This window comes from Hippoglossus stenolepis, chromosome 13 (assembly GCF_022539355.2).
Source record: "Hippoglossus stenolepis isolate QCI-W04-F060 chromosome 13, HSTE1.2, whole genome shotgun sequence".
In the NCBI taxonomy this organism is placed as follows: Eukaryota; Metazoa; Chordata; class Actinopteri; order Pleuronectiformes; family Pleuronectidae; genus Hippoglossus; species Hippoglossus stenolepis.
Genome location: NC_061495.1, coordinates 14,636,969 through 14,660,341, shown reverse-complemented (window position 1 = coordinate 14,660,341; position 23,373 = coordinate 14,636,969). Strand labels below are relative to the sequence as shown.

The window sequence follows — 23,373 nt, the reverse complement described above, 5'->3', positions numbered from 1 at the left end:
GTAAAATGAATCCTTCTGTCTGAAATCCTGTGTTATTAGTTTCTTAATACTGGTGCATTCCTACCTAAGCAGCATTTTATTGTTGTCAAGATGGAGCTGGTTTTAACTGTTTTATGTACAATGGTGGTTTGGTCCAGTGGTTCCTAACCTGAATGTCTCATCCAAATGGTCACCAGATCTACGTATATGAGGGAATGTGAGGTGATTAATGGAAATTGATTAATGGCAAATGGTCTATATTTAATTAGCACTTTTCTAGTCTTGATGACCACACAAAGCACATGTCTACTACTACTTTATTTTTATTGATTTCATAACATTATGGTTTTTAACAAGTTATAATAAACCTTTCCCCCTTTAAATCTACATATCTCTATTATTATGAAATATGTTTTGTCTTATTCACTTTGAGTGTGCATCGACTACTCCATCAAGTTTCTATAATAAAACATAGCTGTTGACATCCATAAATTACAGGATCTAGATCGGTGGTTCCCAAACTGGGGGTCGCAAAATCAGTAACAGCAGGTCAGTTCACAGGACCACAGGAAACATTTCAACACGTGCACATCAGTGATTTTATAGTGAATTCGCTCAAATCAATAACCTTTGGGATAATGGGGTCATGGGCTAAAAAGTTTGGGAACCTCTAATTGTGCATATGCCTTTATGAAGAACAAACAGATTGGTAGACAGGGTTAGAAAAACAATCAGTTTTAATGTAATAGTATAGTATAATATGAAAGCAAAATTTACAGCAGTTATGCACTGATACGTTTTATCATTTAAACTAACTAGCCTTCAAAAAAGTTTTCGAATTTCAGCAAACATTTCACTTAAGAAATTCACATCACATGTTACTGATTATTTTCAGTTAACTTCAGCAATGCTCTATTGCATAACACAGGACTAAGCACAAGACTGTTAAACATAACTAACAGACAAAGTTAGCATTTCCACCTTTTCCTGAGATCTGAGTTATCTGTACTGTAAGAGTGTAGTTTAAAAAACCACAGTAGAGATAATGGCAGGGTGTGCTGATGTTGTAGCATGGTGACAAAGTAAACATGCATGCACTGATTGCACATAATCTCCTCCTGAAAACATGTGTCTGTATCTTTGTGTGGATGTCCCGAGGCAATGCCGTGCAAGAACACTGAGAAAAAAACTCCACAACCGGGAGACCATAATGCAGACAGGAAACGGGGAATCTTTGACACGTGTCATTTTGAGGAGATTCTCAAATTGTTGGTTCAAAAGGTGGAGATTCCTAAAAGAGCAGGCTGACGTCTTCTTGACAGGGCCCTGAGGTCAGCACAACGTTGTCCAGCCCTATCTCTCCTCCGACACCTGTGCCGCGCTGAGCTTCGAAGATAATCTGAAAGACATCCAAAGGTACAATTACAACTCTAGTTTGCGCCACATGGAATCAATAGAATAGTAACATAAGTACTGCATATATTAATGATATAAAATGTGTGCTGTTTTTACCGCTTTTGTATGATAGCTATTATTATTGTTATTATGTGCCTAGTAGGCTGGATTTTAAAAGTTAAAGCCCCCATATACAACAAGGCCTCAAATAAGGAGTTTGAAATGTGTCAGTTTACCCCAGTAAAATCCACCAGCACTTTTTAGCTTCAGTAGGAAAAGGCAATCAAACCTTCACCTGTTTCATACAAATTTGGGCATGCACATAATTACAACTTATTGACATGCGCCTCGATCTGGAATGCAGAGCAGCTGATTGTCCTGGATACGTACCAAGCAGCAGGCACATTCAAACTCTTTTCAGAAGTTTTTGAGCCACAAATATTGTTATTATTAGTAACTACTGCTTTTGTTTGACATTGTTGTGCCTTTGACATGTCTAATGAATTGAGTGCATGACTCACAGATTCTGGGGCCTCTTCTTTCCAGGCAACGGTGAGGAGCTCTGTCTGCCAGCCCTGGTCTCTGCTTTGGCTCTGCTCCCACACTGGGTAAGCATTGTTATCCAGCAGCACCTTGAGACTGCCCACGTTGCGTCCCACCACATGGTAGTCAAAGTTGAGGCAGAAGCTGCCCTGCTGCACCCGGTCATTGAGAAGCAACTTCAGCTTGGCCATATTCTCCTTCTCCCCGAGGAGCCCAGTCATAGCCATGTAGTACTCTGCACCTGAGAGAAATTGCAGTAGCTCTGATTAACAACTGCATCTGACTGTGCAAAATAATTCATCTTAATTCATATTTGAAAACAGAGTGTCTTGGTGTTATTACCAGTCTCGTGGTAGGCTACACTCCAGTCCATGTCATCAGCTTTGTCTTGGACCCACTCACATGCTCCCTGGTCAAAGTTGCAATCCATGATAAATTCTACAAGGTAAAAAGACAGGGGCACAACAGCAAATGAATCATGCAACCAGTCATTATAAAACAATGGCTCATAAACAGATATTTCATTACCTTCCTGAACTGGAGCTATTTGGATTTCTTTGACTTCTGTGGCTGGGCCGAAAACCGATTCAAAGTCCTCTGATACTGTGATTAGAGATTAAACGGGAAAAAAAAAATTCAGTGTGGATAATTAATGTCAAAAATGACAATTGATGAATAAAGGTAGACACAGCTGGACCAGGATAACACGTCATAAAACTTTTTGTCTATGAATTCCTAAAGAAATATGTGATCTTAAAAAAAAACCTTCCATAATTATGCAGCAAAGAGATTTTCCCCAATGAAACAAAAGCCAGAAAGGGGCTTTTAACCAACAGGTGTAGACCTGCCCTGCTGTCACTCATGTCTCGAGATGGAACTACGACTTAAGGATACAGCCCCCCCCAAGCCTTTTAAAGCTCTTTCAGTGAACCAGCCCCATGGCAAGCAGCCTTCGACAGTCAGACGAATGACAGCTGGGGTTATTTAACCTGCTCACCCAGGGCGAGCTAGTGGTAGAGAGGTCTCCAATGCTGATGACAGACTCTCCAAATAGCAGTCAAGTGTGTTTGCACAACAGCTGTTTTGGGGAAAACATAATAAAAGGCTCGGGGGCTTCGTAACCTCCCTCCCTTCCTCCTCCTCCTCCTCCTCCTCCTCCCAGGAGATGGGAAGCAGGCCCTGGATGACTCGTATCCCTGGGCTATCGCATACCGACAGCGTAACATTCCTCCCTGGAGGTGATGGATGTCTTGGGGCCTGTCTCCTCTTGCTGGTTCCTAAACACACTCTGTGTTTCCATAAAGATCAAGAGTGATGGTGGATACATTTATGGGGTGTTTCAGTGAGATGCATACCACTGAATAGTCAGACTGCCCACTCTACACTTTTAACTGATGAAAGTGTCTCAATCTGTAACCAGAACAAGCAAACACGACACAGGCCAAAATGTCATGTGCTAGAAACCGTCATCATTATTTTTTATAGTGCAGTGTTTTTATTGAAGAACATTTTTCTTTTGATTTAGCCAAAGATTCAATGTAAAGAAAGATTGCATTTAAGCTGATATGTCCTGGCTGAAGGATTAGGGACTCTTGACAAACAATGCAGCTTCCAGTTCTTTGTGGAAATAATCAGCATGACTGGGATTTCTTCAGCTAACCATGTATTATGTTGGTCACTACAGAGTGATCTATGTCCATGCCACCAAAACTGGAAATGTGCATTATTATAAGTAAGCTTTCCAAGAAGAGTATAGATTTTGGCAGCAAATTTTGGTCGACAATGGACATGAAGCAAAGGCTCAGACCTTTTCTACTATTTTATTCTTATCTCAGCTGCCGACTAGAAAGTTGATTATTGTGATCAGATGCTGTGTAGACACAAGAACAAAATCTCTATAGAAACACGCAGACCACCCGGAATACTAGAAAAACAATTATTGCCAGGCGGCCACACTTAACTGAAAACGTCTCCTCTTGGATTGAGCTGGTTGTCTTCATCTACCTCCTCCTCCTCCTCCTCTTCCTCCTCCTGCTCTTCATCAAGAAATTCGTCCTCTCGTCTCCCCTCTGTCTGGGCGCCAATGTAGACCTCTCCATCATAGTCGAATGGCTGCTGATTGATCCTAGGGGGTGAAGTTGCGACTGGTTCAGGGATAATGTTCTTGATTCCCTCGTCCGGGTTACCTCCCAAAGTCCCGGGCCTCGCTTGGGAGTCTGGGATGGCTGCAGGCAGGATGAGGAAGCATATTAGACAGGTGGAACTGCAATCACGAGTGGGAAGTACAGTATTTTAGGTTTCAGGTGCATATGTTGTTTATCGTCATGTATTTTGCAGCTGCTGGTCTTGATAATCTCTTCCGTGCAGTTACTTACCAGTTTATTTGTGAAATGCATTACATTTCCACTGCAGGCAGTAAACTACAGAACATGCTAAAACAGTTGATGGGAATATCCTTTTCCATGCTGATGCATGGCCGACATTCGTTGTTCGAACACAAGCATTTTGTCACATACAGTGCATTCAGACAGTATTCAGACCCCTTCGTCTTGTCTCATTTTGTTATGTTGGTGCCTTATGGTTAAAATTGTTTAAAGTTTCCTAATCAATATACACTCAATGTCCCATAATAAAGTGAAAACAGAGTTACAGACATATTTTGCAAATTTATTAAAAAGGAAAAACTGAAATATCACAGTGACATAAGAATTCAGACCTTTAGCTCAACACCAAGTTGAAACACCTTTGGCACTGACCATGGCCTCAAGCGGTCTTGGGTATGGTGTGACATGTTTTGCTTGCCTTGATTTGGGAATTCTCTGCATTTATTCCCTGCATATCATCCCAAGCCATGTTGTGTTGGATGGGGACCCTCGGTGGACACTCACCGTCAAGTCTCTCTGGAGATGTTGCGATCTTGTGTTCTCTGGTCCAGGTTTTCATCAAGGATACCTCTGTACTTTGCTCTGATTAGCTTTCCCTCAACGCTCAAGCCTCTTTGTTGTCTACCATGCTTAACCCTTGGATTGCTGTTGGGTAGGTAATGAGCAGTGTCTGGTTTCTTCCAGACATGATGCTGAGAAACAACTGGTTTCATCAAAGCAGAGAACCTTGCTTCCCATGGTCTGAGAGACTTTTAGGTGCTTTCATGTGTCTAAGGAGAGGTTTCCATCTGGACACTGTGGCCACCGTGAAGCCCAGATTACTGGACTGTCGCACTGATGATTGTGCTTCTGGACATTTCTCCAATCTCTGGAGTTTAGCCAGAGTGACCATTGAGAATTGAGACCAATATACATTCCAGATGTACAAATTTTGGCCAGAGAAGACAGTCAATGACTCACAAATTGGCCCCACGAGAGGTTAAACGGATGAGAGACCTTCAAGCATTTGTCTTTATGATCTGGATTACTTATAATCTATACAGACACATCAAGATAAACGAGAGGCTCCTTGCATTTCAACTGTCATAGCAAATCGACTGAATACTTCTATCAATGTGATATTTCTGTTTTTCCTTTTTAATACATTTCCAAAATGTGCAAAGAGTGAAGGGGTCTGCATATTTTCTTTATGTTCTTCACTTTAAGGGTCATGCTGAAGATTCTAGTTCTCACATCAAGCCTGTGTGCGCTGTGGACATACAACATGTTCAGCCATGAGCAAGCAAGTGTCAGGGGAGGTGTTCTTAAAAGTAAGTGAGAGGGAAGGATGAATGGGGATGCAGGGCAGGGAGTGAGCAGCGGAAGCAGGGTCTCGGATTCCACTCAGTCTCACCATTGAGGAAATCATCTGCACTGCCTTTGTCTCCATCCCACGACTTCTGATAAAACGGCTTGACTACAAAACATAAAGGCATCTTCATTCAAGCTGAAATCTGGCCTCTGCTTTTTTTATGTGAGTTGGCTACAAGAGGCTTCACTTGCTATCATCTGGTTCAAAGAGGGTCAACACAACCTGTCTTTTCCCTTCTACTTCAGTTGGCTGGCTACCATACAGTGTCATATATCTACACAGGTGTGTTTTTAATCTGTGGCTCTTCATTGCTAACATCTGTGAAGAGGAGTAGAGTCAGGAAAGCAGGAAACTGCCCTTGGCAGGACTGTGATTTGCCGGTGTTTAACCCTCCAAATGAAACATGTGGCTGTAAAAATGACTCCCGACCTAACTGACTGGCTGCTCTCATCTGGGAAAAGCCTGAGACATAGGCTTTTGTGTTTTAGTACCTAGTTAAAGATATTTCTTAAATTAATTAAGATCTCACCAGAGCATTCAAAGCCATTGCCCCTGAAGCCAGACTTGCACCTGCACTTGAAGGATCCTTGAGTGTTCAGACAGACAGCGTGGTGGCTGCACTTGTGGGTGCCGGCTGCACACTCATCGTTGTCTGGAATTTAGAAGAAGCCTATTTGTACCTTTAAGGAGCAGAACTGATCACAAAAACTATTTCCCCTTAATAAATTGGTTTACCTTACCTACACAGTCATATTTGCCGTCAACATATTTCAGATCGTAGCCGTCCTGGCACTTGCAGTAGTAGCTGCCAAAGGTGTTCACACATTCTCTGTTGTATGGGCAGAGGTTCTTCCCGGTAACACATTCATCAATATCTGCAGGGAAACAAAACAGGGCAAGATTTTAAGTGCATCACATACCTGGACACACCTTAGTGAAAAACTTGATATGGCAATACACTACGAAAGTACATCACATTACCCTAAACTGCAAGTTTTTCATGTGCTGAATATGAGCTGAGAACCTTTAGACAAAACAAGCCACATCAGCATTTTTAACGTTTTTTGTAATGGTTAACTTTATTCCTATTACTCCAAATCCTTGACACCTCCTGCCGACTCTCATCCTGGTTGGGGTGTAGCCAGCTGTGTGTTTCCTCTAATTCACAGGGAATTATCGGCTCCTCTTTCTTCATCCTTCAGCATGGAGCGTCTCTATCCTGGTGTAAGAGGGGCATCGTGAAAATGATCCCTCACTGGCTTCCCACCAGCCAACACTACTAATGAGCTTGATGTGGTGCCTAGGTCAGCTGGAAGTACTCTTTTCATTATGTGCAGTTCTGAGTTATTGATTTTGGTGTGGACGAAACATAGCTTGCACCATTAATGATGCTTTTGCACATGCCATATAGTCATAGCAGTCAGCCTATCAGTGTTTTGATGAATATATATACCAATATGTTTAAATTCAGTCATATCATTTTGCTATTTTATGTATATCTAAAATGCATGGTTTCACATGTTCCTACTTGTAGTCAGCAACTTAATGTATGTGCCCTCAGCTATAGTTGGAGGTCTATCGCAGAGTGCAGATTAAAAGACATTAAGCTAAGGTTCAAATTTGTATTTTTGAAATATTAAAGATAGTATCCCATGTTGGATAGATTAGATATGTGTCTGTATCATGACAATCTATTATTTGTCCGTTGTGGCTCATGTGTGTCTGAGAAACATCTCATTGCTGCATTTTCATAGTCAAAGTGTATTTCTGCTGTGAGTCTATTTTCAGTGTGTTAGATCCATAGTCATCATGAAATAAAAATGCTCTTTAAACTATTATATTACTTCCCCTGTGTGATTAGTATGTCAGACTGGCTCTGTCACAGCTCAAGAACTTTTGTGGGAAGAAAAATAACTTAATTGCATCCATTTGATTTACAAGCCAAGCATGCCAAAGCCACATAGTAGAAACATTTCCCGCTACATTATTGAGATCAAGGGTATTTCTACATCTGTTTTTGTACTTTCTACAGTTTGCTCATGCTTATTCTTGTTAAATATTTGAATATTTTAGGTTTTTCTTGGGCAACATCAAAAACACATTCAATCACTGTGTTTGTGGTCGCTCACCGACACAAGTCCTCTCATCGTGCCCCAGTTGAAGCCCCCCAGATGGGCAGAGGCAGCGAATCTCCCCCTGAACCTCCTCACATCCGTACTGACAGTGAGCAAGAGAGCAAGTTCTGGAATCTACATGCATGGGCACAAACCAGTAAACACACATTTACAAATATGCAAATTCTGAAACTGTTTGCAACTGCAACTCAAGGGAAGTACGAATAGTAGCAAGGTGAAACTTACTGGCACAAGATCCGTCAGGCATCAAGGTGTATCCATTGAGACAGTAGCACTTGTAACTGCCGTAGGTGTTCATGCAACGATGTTCACAGGGACGAGGTTTCAAGCCGCACTCATTTGAATCTGGAAGTAAGAGTCATCTTCATGTTCTTGGCCACAACACCAACTTTTCTTAAGGTCAAACCTGGAATTCAACCTTAACACAGCGTGAAGACTTTCTTAAAAGCATACCTCAAGGCAGCAAGGAAAGCAAGTTATGAGGCGGAAATTCGATCACCCTGTACCCAGTTTGACCCAGGTTTTCCAGACCCTCTTCACTGACCCCAATCACTCACCTTGATTACACGTCTTTCCGGTGTATCCGGGGAAGCACTTGCATTTGTTGGGGCCAACACACTCTCCGTGCTTGCAGCCGTGGTCACACTGAGCTGGTAAAACATTTAAAGCGGAGAATATACCATCAGAAATATCAGTGGTTTTGAGGATGATGGACTGGAGTCAAACCACACATTCTATTACGCAGGAGAGGTTTTTCAATCAAGATGTGGGATTTCCTCCACATTTTCTCGGTTAGGAAAATATCCCTCATGAAAAGAACAACAATTGTTTAGGCACATATATTGTGGGAGTAAATTTAGACTTTTCCATCTATGTGTTTCTTGCTCATTCAGAAAGCGTTGTATGCAAAATGGAATGTGAATATAATGGTTGGTGTTCTTATATCAAAACTGTAATCCACTCATTGCAAATCAGTCTTCGGATTAATCCTTACCCTCACAATGCCCTTTACTGTTTTTCTTCCAGCCATAGCAACACTCCAGTCTCCCACCATAGCGGCACACACCTGGTTGGTTTCCAGTAAGGACTTGTCGGTAGTGCCTTTGTAGAGGAAGAGAGAGAGAGAGTAGAAGGTAAGATCTGTGATTTCACAGTCTCAGCAGTATTCATAACCCAACCTGGTAATGCGTGGAACATTAAATAGCAAATCTGGCCATAAACCCTGACCACAATGAAACCCGCGTTCAGTTTATCACAGATTCACGATCGTTTTGCTTTCAAGCTGCCAAATGGAGGCTTCCAGGCATCCGTTTCTGATTAGCGGCTCCAATGGTGGTGTGGTGTGAAAAGAACAAACAACCTAAATAAAGAGTCCCCTCACATGCTCCCAAATAAAAGTAGGACTCCCTGTGAAGCAACAGCCATCTGACAGGATGTTGGCAACAGATGGAGAAAAACACACTAATCAGACATTTCCTGTGTCGCACATTGATACCTATTGGACGACTCTGTTTCCTCTGTTTAACTTCATCTGACTCTTGTTACCGGAATCAGACGAGAATCTAGTGTGAGAGTTATTCTCAGTTGTGGATTAAATAACTTACAGTATAGTTTATAGACATAACATTGCATGTGCATATTTTTAACCTGTCAATTAGATTAAAATGCTAATGTGTAAATAGGTAAATGGATGCCGGAATAACACATCCAAATCTAATTTGACAGTTTCCAGCATCTCGATCCTGCTCAGTTCCAGGCTCTAATGTTCCAGATGTTAAGGTGTCGCAGGGGCAGCATCCTAAAAGCAGCCTCGGCTCCAATGGGACTGGAGGAATCTGAGACCTGGTAGAATTCAACCAGAATAGCTCGGAGAAGAGGGACTCCTAAGTGTGACAGGTGCTCTTCAGTTATTAACAGTTGCTGCGCCGCATTTAGCTGACACACGGCCATAGCTCCCATGGTACCCTGTTGGCAGCGGCAGCAGTGTGTACAAACCATCAAAACAACAGTCTTCCCTGTAACGACTTTAAAGCACATAATTCAGTGCAAAGTAGGGAGGTTCAGGTTACTCATTGAGCTGCTGCACTTAGAATAACAGTGTGTGGAGGAACTTGAAGTTAATGTGGTAGTAATTCTTTTTTTGGCGACAGGAAGTGGATCAGATTGCACATTAGCCAATACCATAGGTCGAATTTTTGGTTTGTTATTGATATCAGAACATTTCAGGCTCGTTGCAATGTGACAGTAACTTTATAGCACACAGGAATCTCTCTGACATTCCTTTTTTTGACTCTTAACCGAGCAAATATTACACCTGCTGCAGGCCCATACCATGCAACTTTAAAACAATCGCTGGCTCAACTTCATCGACTTACCTATGGGTTGCTGTGCTACCAGAGGAGATGCAGATCAGCAGGAGAACAGCACTGACCAAGGCGAATGGCTGCATGTCTGTGACTGTGAGCAGCCGGAGCGCTTTGTTTCCCACGGGGCTGACTTTGGTCGCTGTGAGTTCTGACTACTCCTCCTGGGGGCTTACGCTCATTAAAATGCTTAGACAGGAACAGGTCTCAGTTGAGCCTCTACTCAAGGCACGCCGGATTTAATGTATTTCCAGAGCACAAAGTCAGAGTCTCCTCCAAGGAAGAAAAAAAAAATCTTGCTCTCTTCATGCAGCAGTTAGTCGGAGTGTCCCATAATTTTCCACGTCTCCCTATGTAAAATTCCAGAGGTGGGTTGACACTCTGTGAAATGACACTGCACTGAGAGGGATAGGTTGTGACTTTTGAAGGTAGGAGTGTGTTTGAAAGGGGGGTGGGGATTTCGTTTAGGGGTGCTGCTCTCCTTCACTGAAACCTTATACAGGACCACATGTAACTCTTCCTGTGAATCACCAGCAGGAAAAATCATAACGCACAAATGTGAAATGCAGGATAATTCGATTTTCTCTCTTTCCTGAAATAACACGAGCTTTACATGGATCTGTTCGACAGGCAGCCTATGTCGGGTATTTTTTGGATAATTAGCTCTTATCGGCTAATTGTGGAACTCAGACGTGCATAGGCCTGTCATTAGCAGCTGCAGTGCTCTTTGATGTCTTACTCCCAGGTAGCACATAAAGCTTTGCACTCTCACACGTGCTAATTCCAAATTCGGCCATAAAAAACGTGTAAGTGGTTTTCATGCTTTCAAAGTCAGCTCCGACATCTGGTCCTGTTCCCCTCAGAAATGGACAGGTGATGTTTTATGCAGGAGCTTCAGGGTTTTGTTTACATTTGTCGTTGAAATACATCTCCCAGGTTTTGGATGACAGGGGTCATTTAAGCACTGCTTCTTTTTACAATTGAAATGTCTATCCAGTGCTACACCACCAGAAGAGGTTTACAGTGGCGATAACTGCAATGGAAATAGTTCTCAGATGAGGAGGAAGTCTGTGGTTCGACACTGTAGTTTAGCGCAACAATTATTTTACCAGATATCACGTCAGGATGTAAAAAAGTTTGAGCAAGGGTTGGTTATATCTCATTTTTTACATAGCGAGAGATCAAAATTAGGTCAGTTGAACCCATTTATCGCAACAATAATTACCAAGGACCTCTGCCAAAGAGATTATGTGTTTTTATGTCTGTCTATCGGGATGCGGTATTGGTCACGAAAGAACCAGTTACATCCGAATAAATGGGTGGATCCAGGATCACTGTCCCTGCAGAGTTTCCCTCAGAATTCTTTTCATTTGTGATGGTAGCGGGGGTGCTCTCACATGCACTGGATTTCAAATGATAGGTACACATACTTAGGGGTCACACATATGTAAATGCAGGCAAATGATAATTGCCTGATGAGGCACATTACACATCATCTCTTTACTGTCTGCGTGGATGGTAACAACTTTATATGGAGGATAGCCTGAGCGAGTATGCGGCAAATAGCATTGTACGCAGCTGTGCAATGCAGCGACAAAGCAAAACACAAAGATACAGATCTCCTATGTTATAATGAGAGGTGTAGACATGTTTTCTCCGGGGGGACAAACTCATACTCATACACATTTTAACAGAGCAAGGGATACACATAGGCTACTGCTCATATTGCTCATATTGCAGGATCCACATACAGAAAACTCTTAAATGCTAATGCAGGAGGAAGATTGAGAGGCAGAGGAGGGTGGGGGAGGGATGCAGGCAGTGGCTGCATGTGTGCACAGCTGATTGGATCATTTGAGGAGCCAAATAGTTGGAGAGTATGTTCAACAAAAAAAGGCAAACTTTTACAAGATCACGTCAACTGCCTTTTTAAAACTTTAACAGTTGTCGGTGATGGGTGGGTTTACTTAAGCAATGTTATTGTCTGGTGAGTGACATTATGCTGAATCCTTTCATATATTATGAGGAAGATATAAGAGCTTTAATCAGAAAGTGAAGTGTTGTTAAATGTCCTGCTCTTGCCTGTGGTGTTGCATTGAACAAAGAAGTAAGTGATAGCGTCACATGCAGTCATGTCGCTAGATGCACAACATCTTCACAACCTCAATTCTTGGAAAGACACATAGACCTTCACCACACAAACACACACTTCTCTCTGTGTGTCCAATTTCTAGCCTGCAACCCGACTATACTACTGACATCTCAAGAATGTGGGTCATGCATCCTATACATCAAAGCTGTGTGCTGGCTTTATGTGTGTGTGTGTGGCAAACTCTTTTGGGAACCAAAATCTGTTCACAGTAACTTTATGGGGACTTGTCTTCCCTTTGGGGACCAATAAAAGACGTCCCTGGAACTTAATTCATGTAATTCATGAAGACATGTTGTAAGGTTAGGTTAAGGTTAGGTTTACTTAAAGGTTAGGTTTAGTTAAAGGTTAGGTTTGGTTAGGGTAATGATTAGGGTCAGGCAATTACTAACTATGGTTAAGGTCGGAGTAAGTTTCCAGGAAATCAATGTAAGTCAATGTGGTTTCCCCTGAAGTCATGGAGACACAACTTTGTCTGTTTGTGTGTATGTGTGTGTGTGTGTGTGTGTGTGTGCGCGCTCTCTGTGCTATAAGATAGTTTTCAAGTGAACAGCGCCACCAGCTGTCCCGACTGAAATTGTGCAGCATAGTGGCTTACAGCAATTCAATGTTTTCCTTCAATGCTGATACAGTATTATCAATTTATTATACATGAGTGAATAACACAAGGATTGCTTAATTTATGGCAGCCATAAAGTGCACTGTGCTGTTGGTGATTCAGCACATTTAGACTCTTGAGCTTTTACAAAAGCCACAACTTAAACTACAAATAGTTTATTTTAATAGTACAGGTATGTGTTGTTTATTCTGACATGTTTTTATAGTTTAATTCTTGAGTCCACTTAGTTCCTAGTGCAAATAAACTTTCCCTTAAGGAGCACAACGTCCAGATTACTCTCAGCTGTTCCCTAACCCTTTTTTATTACACTTTTTGTCCAGGAGGGGGAAACATAGTTCAACACTTGCTACTATTGGAAAATTACTATTGCATTCAACTTGTAACTGAGCTGGAGTTTCACCTTCATTCCGTTATGATTATGCATCAGACATCAGTGTGTCCAAACGTGATTTATGGTTTAATGTGCTGTGACTAGTTTTGAACAGAGATCTCTGATGTGTGTGAGTGGAAATTTACCAGCACGGTGATTTAGAGTGTGCTTTGTCACATTTCTGTCACAAGAGGTCCACATCTGTTTGGTTATGTTGACTGAAGAAAGCTGCATCATATCCTGAATGACCCGCACATTACAAAGAGAGGTGGCCACTGATTGGTCAGTGGTTTACTTTACCGTTTCGTGGACATTAACATAGACATTGAACCTGGGTTAGTTTTAGCATTTGAGTGTCACTTCTGGCTTTTTTCATCTGTTGCCTTTGGAATGAGGAAGCAAGTTGTGTCCTCGTTTCCTTATGTTTTTAAAGTTGCTACAAAACAAGGCTCAAGTGGCACAGCGCTTCTTTGCGACATCGCAGCCTTCAGGACACTTCCCACTTACCCACGTCTGACAATTCACTCTCCTCTTACTTAACTCGAGTCGATCAAGCTATCGTTTGATAAAGCTGCTGATAACTGGGCTTTACAATCTGTAGTTTAACCGCCCTGAAACAAGCATTTCCCTTTTTTGGGGGAAAATCTGATCAGCTCTGATGAGTCCCTCACTGTGGCCAATGATACATTGAGCAAGACTTTTACTATAAAAGGATAAACATGGCTGTTGAAGGGTTATTTTGAAAGTGATGTGTACACGACCACATCCTGCCCTGAGTGGGAGATGACATGAGCAATGACTGCACTGCAGAGAGCACTGACAGCAATGAAAATGAGCCTCTGCTCATCGAAAGGTTATCGTTTGTGATAAACACTATTTCAGAGGGTGTGTTTAAATACTTTTAATCAATGCTCTCAAAAGATTGACTTCTAGGTTGTCTACAGCCCACAAGTCACGTTTAAAAAAGGCTGTGTACAAAGATCATTGGTGCACTTTCTTTTAAATCTGCTAAAGCTACACATTCATCAATAATTATTTACGATATTTTGTGTTAATTTGCAGTGTGGTTATTCTAAAAACCCTAAACCTGACCAACCAACACTTGTAAGACTGCAGTTGTGCAGGCAGTGAAACTGTGACTTCCTCTTGCAATATTAAATGTGACCTTAAGAAATCTGTTTGACTGGGTGGACGTGTGCAATTTGAAATGGAGTATCCATAATATAATCCGTAGTAAAGACAGAGGATTGTACACATACCCTCTTGTATGATAAGAGAGAGAGAAACAATTTTCAACATTAGGTGTCCAGAAGTATCCATATCTTAAATATCAGTTTACATCAAAATATCAGATTTCATTTTTTTATTTTCTCAATGTTGTGATTTTATGGCTCTTTTCTATTTGTGACCCAACAGAAAACTCTGACCTTGGGGGATTCAGGTCACACAGACACTTTTGCCCCTCGACGTGACGAGCGTGACAGACTAAACACAAGCTCTGGCATCAGCTGGGCACCCGTCCCCCTCTTATTAATAATGTAGCAGTGGACACCACTGTACCATGCGGTGAGGGAAGACCCAGAGCTCTCAAGACGCTTGATGTGTGGCACACCATTATTTATTGATGGGCTTGTCTGGTCAGGGACGTTACAGTAATGTACCAGCCTGTCAGTCGTCAATTCTGGCCACTCTCCTGAAATAAAACCAAACTACGTCAATTACTTTGCGTTGTCCTCCTGCATTAGAGGGGGGACAGGCCTTTGTCTGCCGCATTAATGCTGACTTTTCAGTTTGGTTTATTTAAGCAATGCATTGCCACACATGTTTTCTTGTGAGTCATCTTCCTGGGTGCATACTGACTACATTCCAAACACCACTAAAAAACATCACATATACTCCAGTCCATACAGGACTAAAGATGTTGCGTGTAACTTCTATTTCCTTAAATCTTTGGCTGGGTCTAATGGGGAACTTCCCCTCTGCACTTCCTGCCACATCTACATACATGTACTTTTCAAACAGCCTCTTTTATTTAACCACCCTTGCACACAAGGTTGTGCATTACACTTTTAACAACTTTTTTGTATTAATCATTTGTGCTGTCTTGTTTTACTCTTTGTGTTTGCTGTATTCTACTTATGTTTCTACCTGGTACATGAATAAAACCTGCACTGCCTTGGCATGTTGTTTTTCGGTGCAAACACAACACCTACAACATATTTTCCCTGCTGTTCTTACCAAAGCTACAATTATGAAGGGACACGGCACTGTGATAATGAAGCTGTAACTGGAATTTGCATTGTTCTTTTATGTGTGCAGGGGCACAATTTAACATTTAACCTCTTCAAGTGTCAGGACCCCAAAGGTTAGAGTTTAAATACCGTCCTTTACTCTTCTGAGCTGGTGAGGTTCATGCTGGATATAATTACACAGTTATACAAAGAAGAGAAACCAGCTCACCTTAATACAATGATTGTGCAACCTGCATGCCTAACATGATGCGACATGCTGCAGTATCTCCTTCAGGTTATTACTGTGTCTCTAAGGTGCCTTGACTCTCTCTATGCAGGGATTAAAGGCGGCCGGACATTCTTTTAAAACAGTTGTGCTGTGTGGTTATTTGTAAAGGTCAAACAAATTTAATTTCCTGTTTCTAGTTGCAGGAGCACAAGACACTCTACAGGCAAAGTCATTTTAGAATGATTTGTTAAAAAAACTCCAAGATATGAGTATAAGATTCAAGAAGATTTATTGTCATTCCAAAACATGAGGTACATGAGAGGTAACGAAACTGAGTACTGAGGTCCCGGTAAGCAGCAATGAAACCTGGAAACCTAGAATCTAAAAACTAAGCAGAAGTAGCAAATAAACACAATGAAATAAAATCAATAATACATTAATAGTTGATTTATGTTTTGGTGTTTAAACATATACATACTCGTACGTGCACATTCTGCTTGGTTCACATTTGCATATATTGTAGGTCCGAGCAGACAGGAATGAGGCTTCTCTGTTTCAGTGTGTGCACAGTATGAGGTGGAAGCAGCCCTCAACAAAGGGAAGAGAGAAAATGTCACAAATAGCAGAAGTCTGAAGTACCGGTTTAAAAAGGTTGGCCTAGGCTTTGTCTTCACGGCTTCCGCAGGCCCACAAACACACAAACACATGCACCCAGGCACAGAGACTTCCATGTGCTGATCCACACCGATTAAAGCAAGATTAAACCGCTCTCAGACGAATCAGAATGCCGTAGATTTAGGGGCCTTGTTTCACAAGAAGCTTTTTTTTAGACCAGTGCTGCAAGTTTGTGTGCCTTTATGGCTTTATCACAAATCTTAATATCTTTTTCAAAGGAAATCCCCTTGGTCATTACAGGATGCTGTACATTTAGTTGAGACATGTTGACTGTCAGACCACAGGTAGCTAAGCACATTCCTCAGGTGGTTTTCAACAAGCTGCGAATCCAACAGGCTACTGTGGTTCTGTCTGAAGAGCTCAGTTCACCCCACTCTGGACCACGGCGCATAGAGGTAAAAGATACAAAAAAACATAGGGTTCCTTTTCTCCAGGTACTTTGGCTTCCTCCTACTGTCCAATACATGTATGACAAGAATTACCTGTGAATTTAAACGAGAGGAGTTGTTTGTTTCTGGATGCTGACCCTGCGATGTGCTGGCGACCTGTCCAGGTTGTGCCCTGCCTCACGCCCAATGTCAGCTGGGATTGGCTCTTGCTCCCACCATGATAGGTGGTTTAGATAAAGGACGGACAGAACTAGTCTCAAAATATATCATTAGACTCCTGCAGCATTACATGTCTTGACAAGTATAATTCGATGTGTGCAGCTTGTGGTAGGAGTCACTGGCACAGAGATCAAGCTGTTCCGTACATCAAGTAGCTGGCATATAAAGTTCCTTACCAGAGGCTGGTATTTCAGGCAATTTATACTGAGGGTCATAGGAAAGAAGTGATTGTAAAACCCTTGTAAAATACTAAAACATCCTGATGATGTTGCTTCACCTACACCAGAAGACAGGGTTGTTCAAAGCCTCCTGAGCACAGATGAAACCAACATACAGAATACTGTGTGCTTTTTATGTCATGTTAAAGTATGCATGTGTATCGTGATGAGCGAGCTCAAATAACATATATAGATTCAGAAAATTTGGAATCAGCTCAGCAAAATCTCCAGCTTTGACTCAAAGCTGTTCAAGTGCAAGTCCACCAGCACGGCTGATTCATCTGTGGAGTTTTGCTTCTACTTTGAGGCACTGCAACTCTCTAACCACATCCTCTTACACACCTTTGAAACCTCTTAGTTCAGATGAGAAACGGGCTGCTGTAACACGCATTGAAACTCTAAATGCAGCACGATCAGATGAGCAATAAAAACGATTTGTTTTGCTGTTCTTAAGTGCTATTGTAGGACCAGTATCTAATGCTAACATGTTTTTAAAATAGCACATTATAAGTGCACACAAAGTTATGATGATTCATTTCAGATAAATGATCATCCCATATGCAGGCAGTGTAAAGAGCACTGTGGGAAACTGTACTGTATGTTTGAGAAACCGTTTGTGTGCATAAGTGGGAGGAGGAGAAGTTGAGACATGGTGGAGCTCTGATGATTTGTCGAGAGCATTATTCTGCTCTGGTATGATGATGTATACCAGCCCAAAGGACCTAACTCGAGAGCAACGTTATTAGGGGAGCTTTGGCTAAAGTCATATATCAATGCCCTGTGCTATTATTTGTGGGGGGGAAATCTCCATAAATGTAACGTCTAAGTGGTGAGACTGAACTAAACCGAGGGTTGTGTTGTGCCTTGTTGTGTTTCTGGGAGGAACTTCTGGTCAGTCCTGAAAGTCTGGTCAGAAAGGCATTTAGTCTTTTCTAAAAAAAAAGGGAACTACTTTGTTTCCTGCAGTGCACACCAGCCCTCAGCAGTTTTCAGACTAAACTTGTGACTTGGACAGAGCATTCAAATAAGAAAAGTCCTTGTTCTGTCTCTAAACTCATCCACCCAGTGGCCTAGTAATGGTGGGACCTATAGAGGCCATGTTTATGAGGGTTTATATGCCATTACAAAATGAAAAGATCTGTTAGGGAACCTGTGAGGGAACAACTCTAGTTTGATCACATCTGCATGTACACCGCAGTGTTTGCTTGCAGTTCTGCTTTTCAAACATTTGCAGTTTCCTTTAGCTCGAACTAGAGAAAGTCGATGCAGTATGCCGATTTGATCACTGATCACAGGTTTTTACATAACAAATTGTTGTCGCTTTCCTCATCTCCCACGTCTGTTTCTCTTTACACGTCTCTGTCAGTCTCGGCTGCAGCTCAGACATATTCCTCTACTGCTTCGACCTTAAACCTCCACTTCCGGTGCTTACACCGAAAATGCTTTCCATCACACAAGTTTGCCACCTCCATTAAATGCTTCCTGTCACACACGATCACTGTTATCATGCAAGCTTGACGCCTCACCTTGTTCCCACTCTGCTGCATGTGTGGCATATACTGGACATCACAAAGCAAGAGCTCGTAATACTGTGAATTCCTCCCGGTTGGACACATTTACTGCACCTACATGGGCATGCTGGGGCTGATCTGGAGTATTTGGTTTGCCAGGCTCGTAGGTGGCGTGTTACCGTGCACACTGGGGGTGATACTTGCAGCTGCAATGCACACGCATGCACATGTCACATTGAATCACACAGCACTGCATCTCTGTCAGTGCCCTCCAGACACGTGTGCTTAGCTAATCATTTTATAAAAATCCAGTCCAGCAAGCCGGATAAGTAGAAGTCTATTTCTTTATGGAATTTAGGACTTTTTCCTAACTCAACCTGTAACTTATTAAACAGAGCCCAACTGATTTGCCAACAGGAGCCTTTTATAGACATATACACTTTTACAGAATGGAGAGAAGATGTGCACTCATGTTTACATTTTATGTAAAAAATGACTAATTCCTTTTTTCAGGTTCTGTATATTTGGTTGTATTTGCGTTTGCTTTGTATTTATTTATTTATGATAAAGTCACTTACATTTCTTTGTTATAAGGGTTCGATAACGACATCTTAGGAATCATTGCCACATTAAAATATATATATATTGCCCAATATATCGGTATTGGAAAGTGTTAACTCCCTAATATCCGTATCAGCATCAACGCCCCGAAAATCGGTCTGTCTCGATTAGTTAGGTTTTTGAGCTCTTTTTTATGCCATGGCCTAATGTTCATATCACATCTTTTGGCGATAATGTCTCGTGTTGGTGCATCCCGTTTGTCCTCATTCTGATTTGTCTGTGTTGACTTACAGATAATTGTTTCACTATTCTTGTTATTTCTGCAATGAGCGCAAGATATTCTCTAAGCAACTGTTCATTACGGTAAGTAAAGGTTAGCATCTTTCAGAGAACAAGGAACCGGTTGGGCAACATCATCTCACTATTTACTCGGCCTTTGTATTTGCTCCGTTTCTAAAAGCTATTTTAAAGTTTTTATAGATTCTTGGTGATCAGTTTTTAAGTCGGATAGATATTTTCTCTCTCTGCCACAAATCTCAAGTATCACACAAGGCACATTTTGTGGAGTTTCTCTGTCACACATAGCAACCATTATGGCGTGATACTGGATTGGCCAGCACACGCCCTCAGCTTTTGTGTCTACCTATCACACAATAGCGGCGCTGCTTTTTCCCACCGTGGGTATAATAATGAAGACAAAGATGAATTGTCCCTTTCGTGACACACTCTGAGTTAAGAACATAAAGATGCTGAACCTCCACATATAGATGAGTGGCATTTTTAGTCCTGGCCTCAGTTTTATTATACCTGTATGCATTTTCTCATATAAATCAATAAAACTGATAGATTAAATTGATCTTTAATGTTTTTTTAACAATGTGAATCCATGTTAGTCCATGGTTTTTATCTGCTTCTGTACTGACTGAGCTTCTACTACTACTGCTGTGATTATTAATGACTGCGCTAATAAGAATTTCACATATATTTCGACAGTGTTAGAGTTTACATAACAAGCCATAATGTCTCTCCTCCTAATGCATATATGAATATATTTACAATGATTCTGTCACTCTGCCAGTACTCTGCTCTGTTATTCAATGCTCGCGACAAAACATATAACTTGACACCATAACACCACACCTATTTGGTGCCACACGGATTGGTTTAAATGTTTGACTCAGGTCTTTTGTAATAACTTAAAGACACAGAAGTGTTCTGCTCAAATAACATTTTAGTGAAATTACATCCTCGTTACATCCCAGTTCAAAACAAAGAGCTTGTACTGGTGTGTGACCATCTGGAGGACTGGTAATTTGTTAAATCAGTGCTGATTCATAGTGAGAATAGCACTGCACAGCCACTATAAAAAACTGGGCGTGAGCTTTTCACAAATGCTTGTTTCCCTTTTTCAAATGTGTATATTTTTTAACCTTTAGAAGGATTCAGAAAGTGTTTTGGTCATTTTATCTCGAAGTATACACAACGACTAACTGGCTGGCTATAACAAACATCTCTGCATTCTTTCACAATAATGCAGAGCACAACACTTACACATTGCCCAACAACAATTTGTGAAACAGGAGAACCAGGCTTGAACAGGTCGATGATTTAAACATTTTTCTTTCTCCCCCAAGGATTCTCTTGACCTGCACTGTGTGAACAAAACAGTGGAAAATAGTTCACTGGGGAGTTGAGTTTCTCATGTGTCACTTCCCCTTGCAGGGGTTGGACTGACCTACAAGCCTTTATTTTAATAGCTGTATATTTTTTCACATAACAGCTGATAGCACACCTGACACTGATTTAAAGAGGAAAAAAATAAACAAATGTTAGAAGATGTCGATATTGATGATCATATGACAGAGACCTACTCCACACAGACAGCAAAACTGCTATATTGTCATCAATTTATTAGTTAATTATGGTCATCATGAATACTCATTCCCTATCATTTTGTCTGGATTACTGTTGGATATGAAGTAGTCAACATAACTGTCTCTGATAACGTGTGAAAACCTAAAATCTCCTGTCTGCTGCCATGGAAACAGGGCAGAAGAAAGATAGACCGGGCGGCGGCCAGGTTTTCAGACCGAACACGAGGAAGGAGCAGAAGCACAGGGAGGAGTCTCTCATTGCTTCTGCTCGCAGCTGTGAGATCCTGTCACTTCCCCTGGCTTGTTTAAACAATAACCTGTCGAGACACGCTTTTCTCATGATGGTCCATACATCTACTGCTTGTATGGGTTAGCAATGTCTTGTGCCAAATTTTTGTTTAAAACCCCAAAAGGCAAGGGTTTATCTGCTCTTCTTCTTAGTTCACATTGGGACTAATTACTAGTTATAAGGGATTCATTTAACATATATCCTTGAAAGAAGATGGATCAGCAGGGCTTGGAGGGCACATTAATATTATAGCAAAGCAGTATATATATATATATATATAAAAAAATATATATAATAATTCCAGTTACTTCCTCCCACAGTCCAGAGACTTTGGGTTCGGTTAACTGGAGTAAATTGTCCGTAGGTGTGAATGTGGAATGGTTGTCTGTCTCTGTATGTTGGCCCTGTGATTAGCTGGTGACCTGTCCAGGGCGTCAACCGCATCTCATCCAGGGTCGGCTCCGATTGGCTTCAGCCTCTCCCCCGTGACCCTCAAGGCCCTCGCACTCAACTGAGACTGCAAACATAAGATCAACCACTTTGTTTTTAAGGAGACTACATGGCTCATACTATGAGGGGATAAAATAAAGCCCAACGTGTTTTTAAAGGAACAAAATTAGAATCAACAGGGTGAGAACAAAATAATGTGTATAAATGCATATGTATATAAATGCATCATGCAGATCACCTGTAAATGTTAAATGTTTGGAGTATTTCTGAATTGTTACTGACCATGTGCGTCCCTTTATAGGCCCAATGTACCCATCTTCTAATGACGATAATGCTCCACATCACAAAGTAAAATGCGTCTCGAAGTGGTTTCACGGCAATGACTTCAGTGTACTTCAGTGCCCTCCCCGAGTCACCAGATCTTAATCCAATAGAACCTCTGGGATGTGGTGCTTCTTTGCCATGTAACAGTACAATGTGATTGTTGATATGCAGTATAAGCCCTCTGTGGGGAAGCTGACGCTCCTGAGTGCTGTCATTCTCAACGCACATTACGTATGCGGCCATATTCAGGCTGCGGTCAGTCAGTCCAGAGGGTGCCCATCACAACACTGGCAGATGGCCTCGTGGTGCCTCAAGCCGAGTGCACCACAATCAGCCCTTAGTGTCACGTCACTTTCATTTGCATCCCTTTTCATGGACAGTTTTTTTTTTTAGTTCTTGACCCGGCTCAAATCATCATGGAATGCAGACAATAGTTAAAAAAAAAAACGTGTTAACTCAGGTTTGAGCTTTCCAGTCTGTCTCCCTTTGAAGTCTTCTTGAGGAACATGCTGTGCCCTTCAGCTATATGCGTATTATGAAGTTGTCAAGTCTGTCTAATGGGCCACAAGGATATTAAAACAAAGTGTGTAGTTTAGTGTCTTGTATTGTGCAGCACTGGGTAATGTTATAGACACATGTTGTTACTGGACAATGAGGAGCTGTGTGACCGGACTGCTCATAAGGTCTGAGACTCGGGCTGGCATTACAGATGTGTGTATAAACAGTGTGCCCATTTGTTACTTCTCTACCTCAGCAGTTGAAGGTTGGTGGTTCAATCCCAGGCTCCTCCAGTCTGCGTTCCAAAGTGTCTTATGGACACGACACTGAATCCCAAATTGCCCCTGACGGCTACGGCGACAGTATATGAATGGTGTGTGACAGAAAAAGCGCTGCGTGCGTATAGAAGCACTGTACGAATAGTTTCACCAATGGGTGAATGTGGCTTCTACTATGAAGCGCTCTGATTCGTCAATAAGACTGGAAATATGTAAATACTACTAAAACAAAACCAACACGTCCTTTTTCCCATACTAAAAATGACTTCAGATTAAATGCAGCCTCATGGGAAAGAGAATGAATGTGACATTGTGCCAGTCTCTCAGCACAGCCTATTG

At 41.6% G+C, this 23,373-nt stretch overlaps 1 protein-coding gene across 2 annotated transcripts; it reads right to left on the bottom strand.

The window, feature by feature from the left end:
• Window positions 1-698: 698 nt before the first annotated feature.
• Window positions 699-10,569, bottom strand: egfl6 (EGF-like-domain, multiple 6). 2 transcript variants are annotated; one of them, XM_035175126.1, is made up of 13 exons: window positions 10,163-10,569; window positions 8,782-8,888; window positions 8,345-8,437; window positions 8,013-8,132; window positions 7,782-7,901; window positions 6,393-6,527; window positions 6,182-6,304; window positions 5,695-5,757; window positions 3,879-4,142; window positions 2,446-2,520; window positions 2,260-2,355; window positions 1,896-2,158; window positions 699-1,378 (listed from the first exon to the last, which is right to left on the bottom strand). In XM_035175126.1, the coding sequence occupies exons 1-13, from the start codon at window positions 10,234-10,236 to the stop codon at window positions 1,271-1,273; spliced, it is 1,641 nt and encodes a 546-aa protein (XP_035031017.1). In that variant the 5' UTR covers window positions 10,237-10,569; the 3' UTR covers window positions 699-1,270. The 2 variants fall into 2 exon arrangements, with proteins under 2 accessions (XP_035031017.1, XP_035031018.1); XM_035175127.1 differs by lacking the exons at window positions 5,695-5,757; window positions 6,182-6,304.
• Window positions 10,570-23,373: the final 12,804 nt, after the last annotated feature.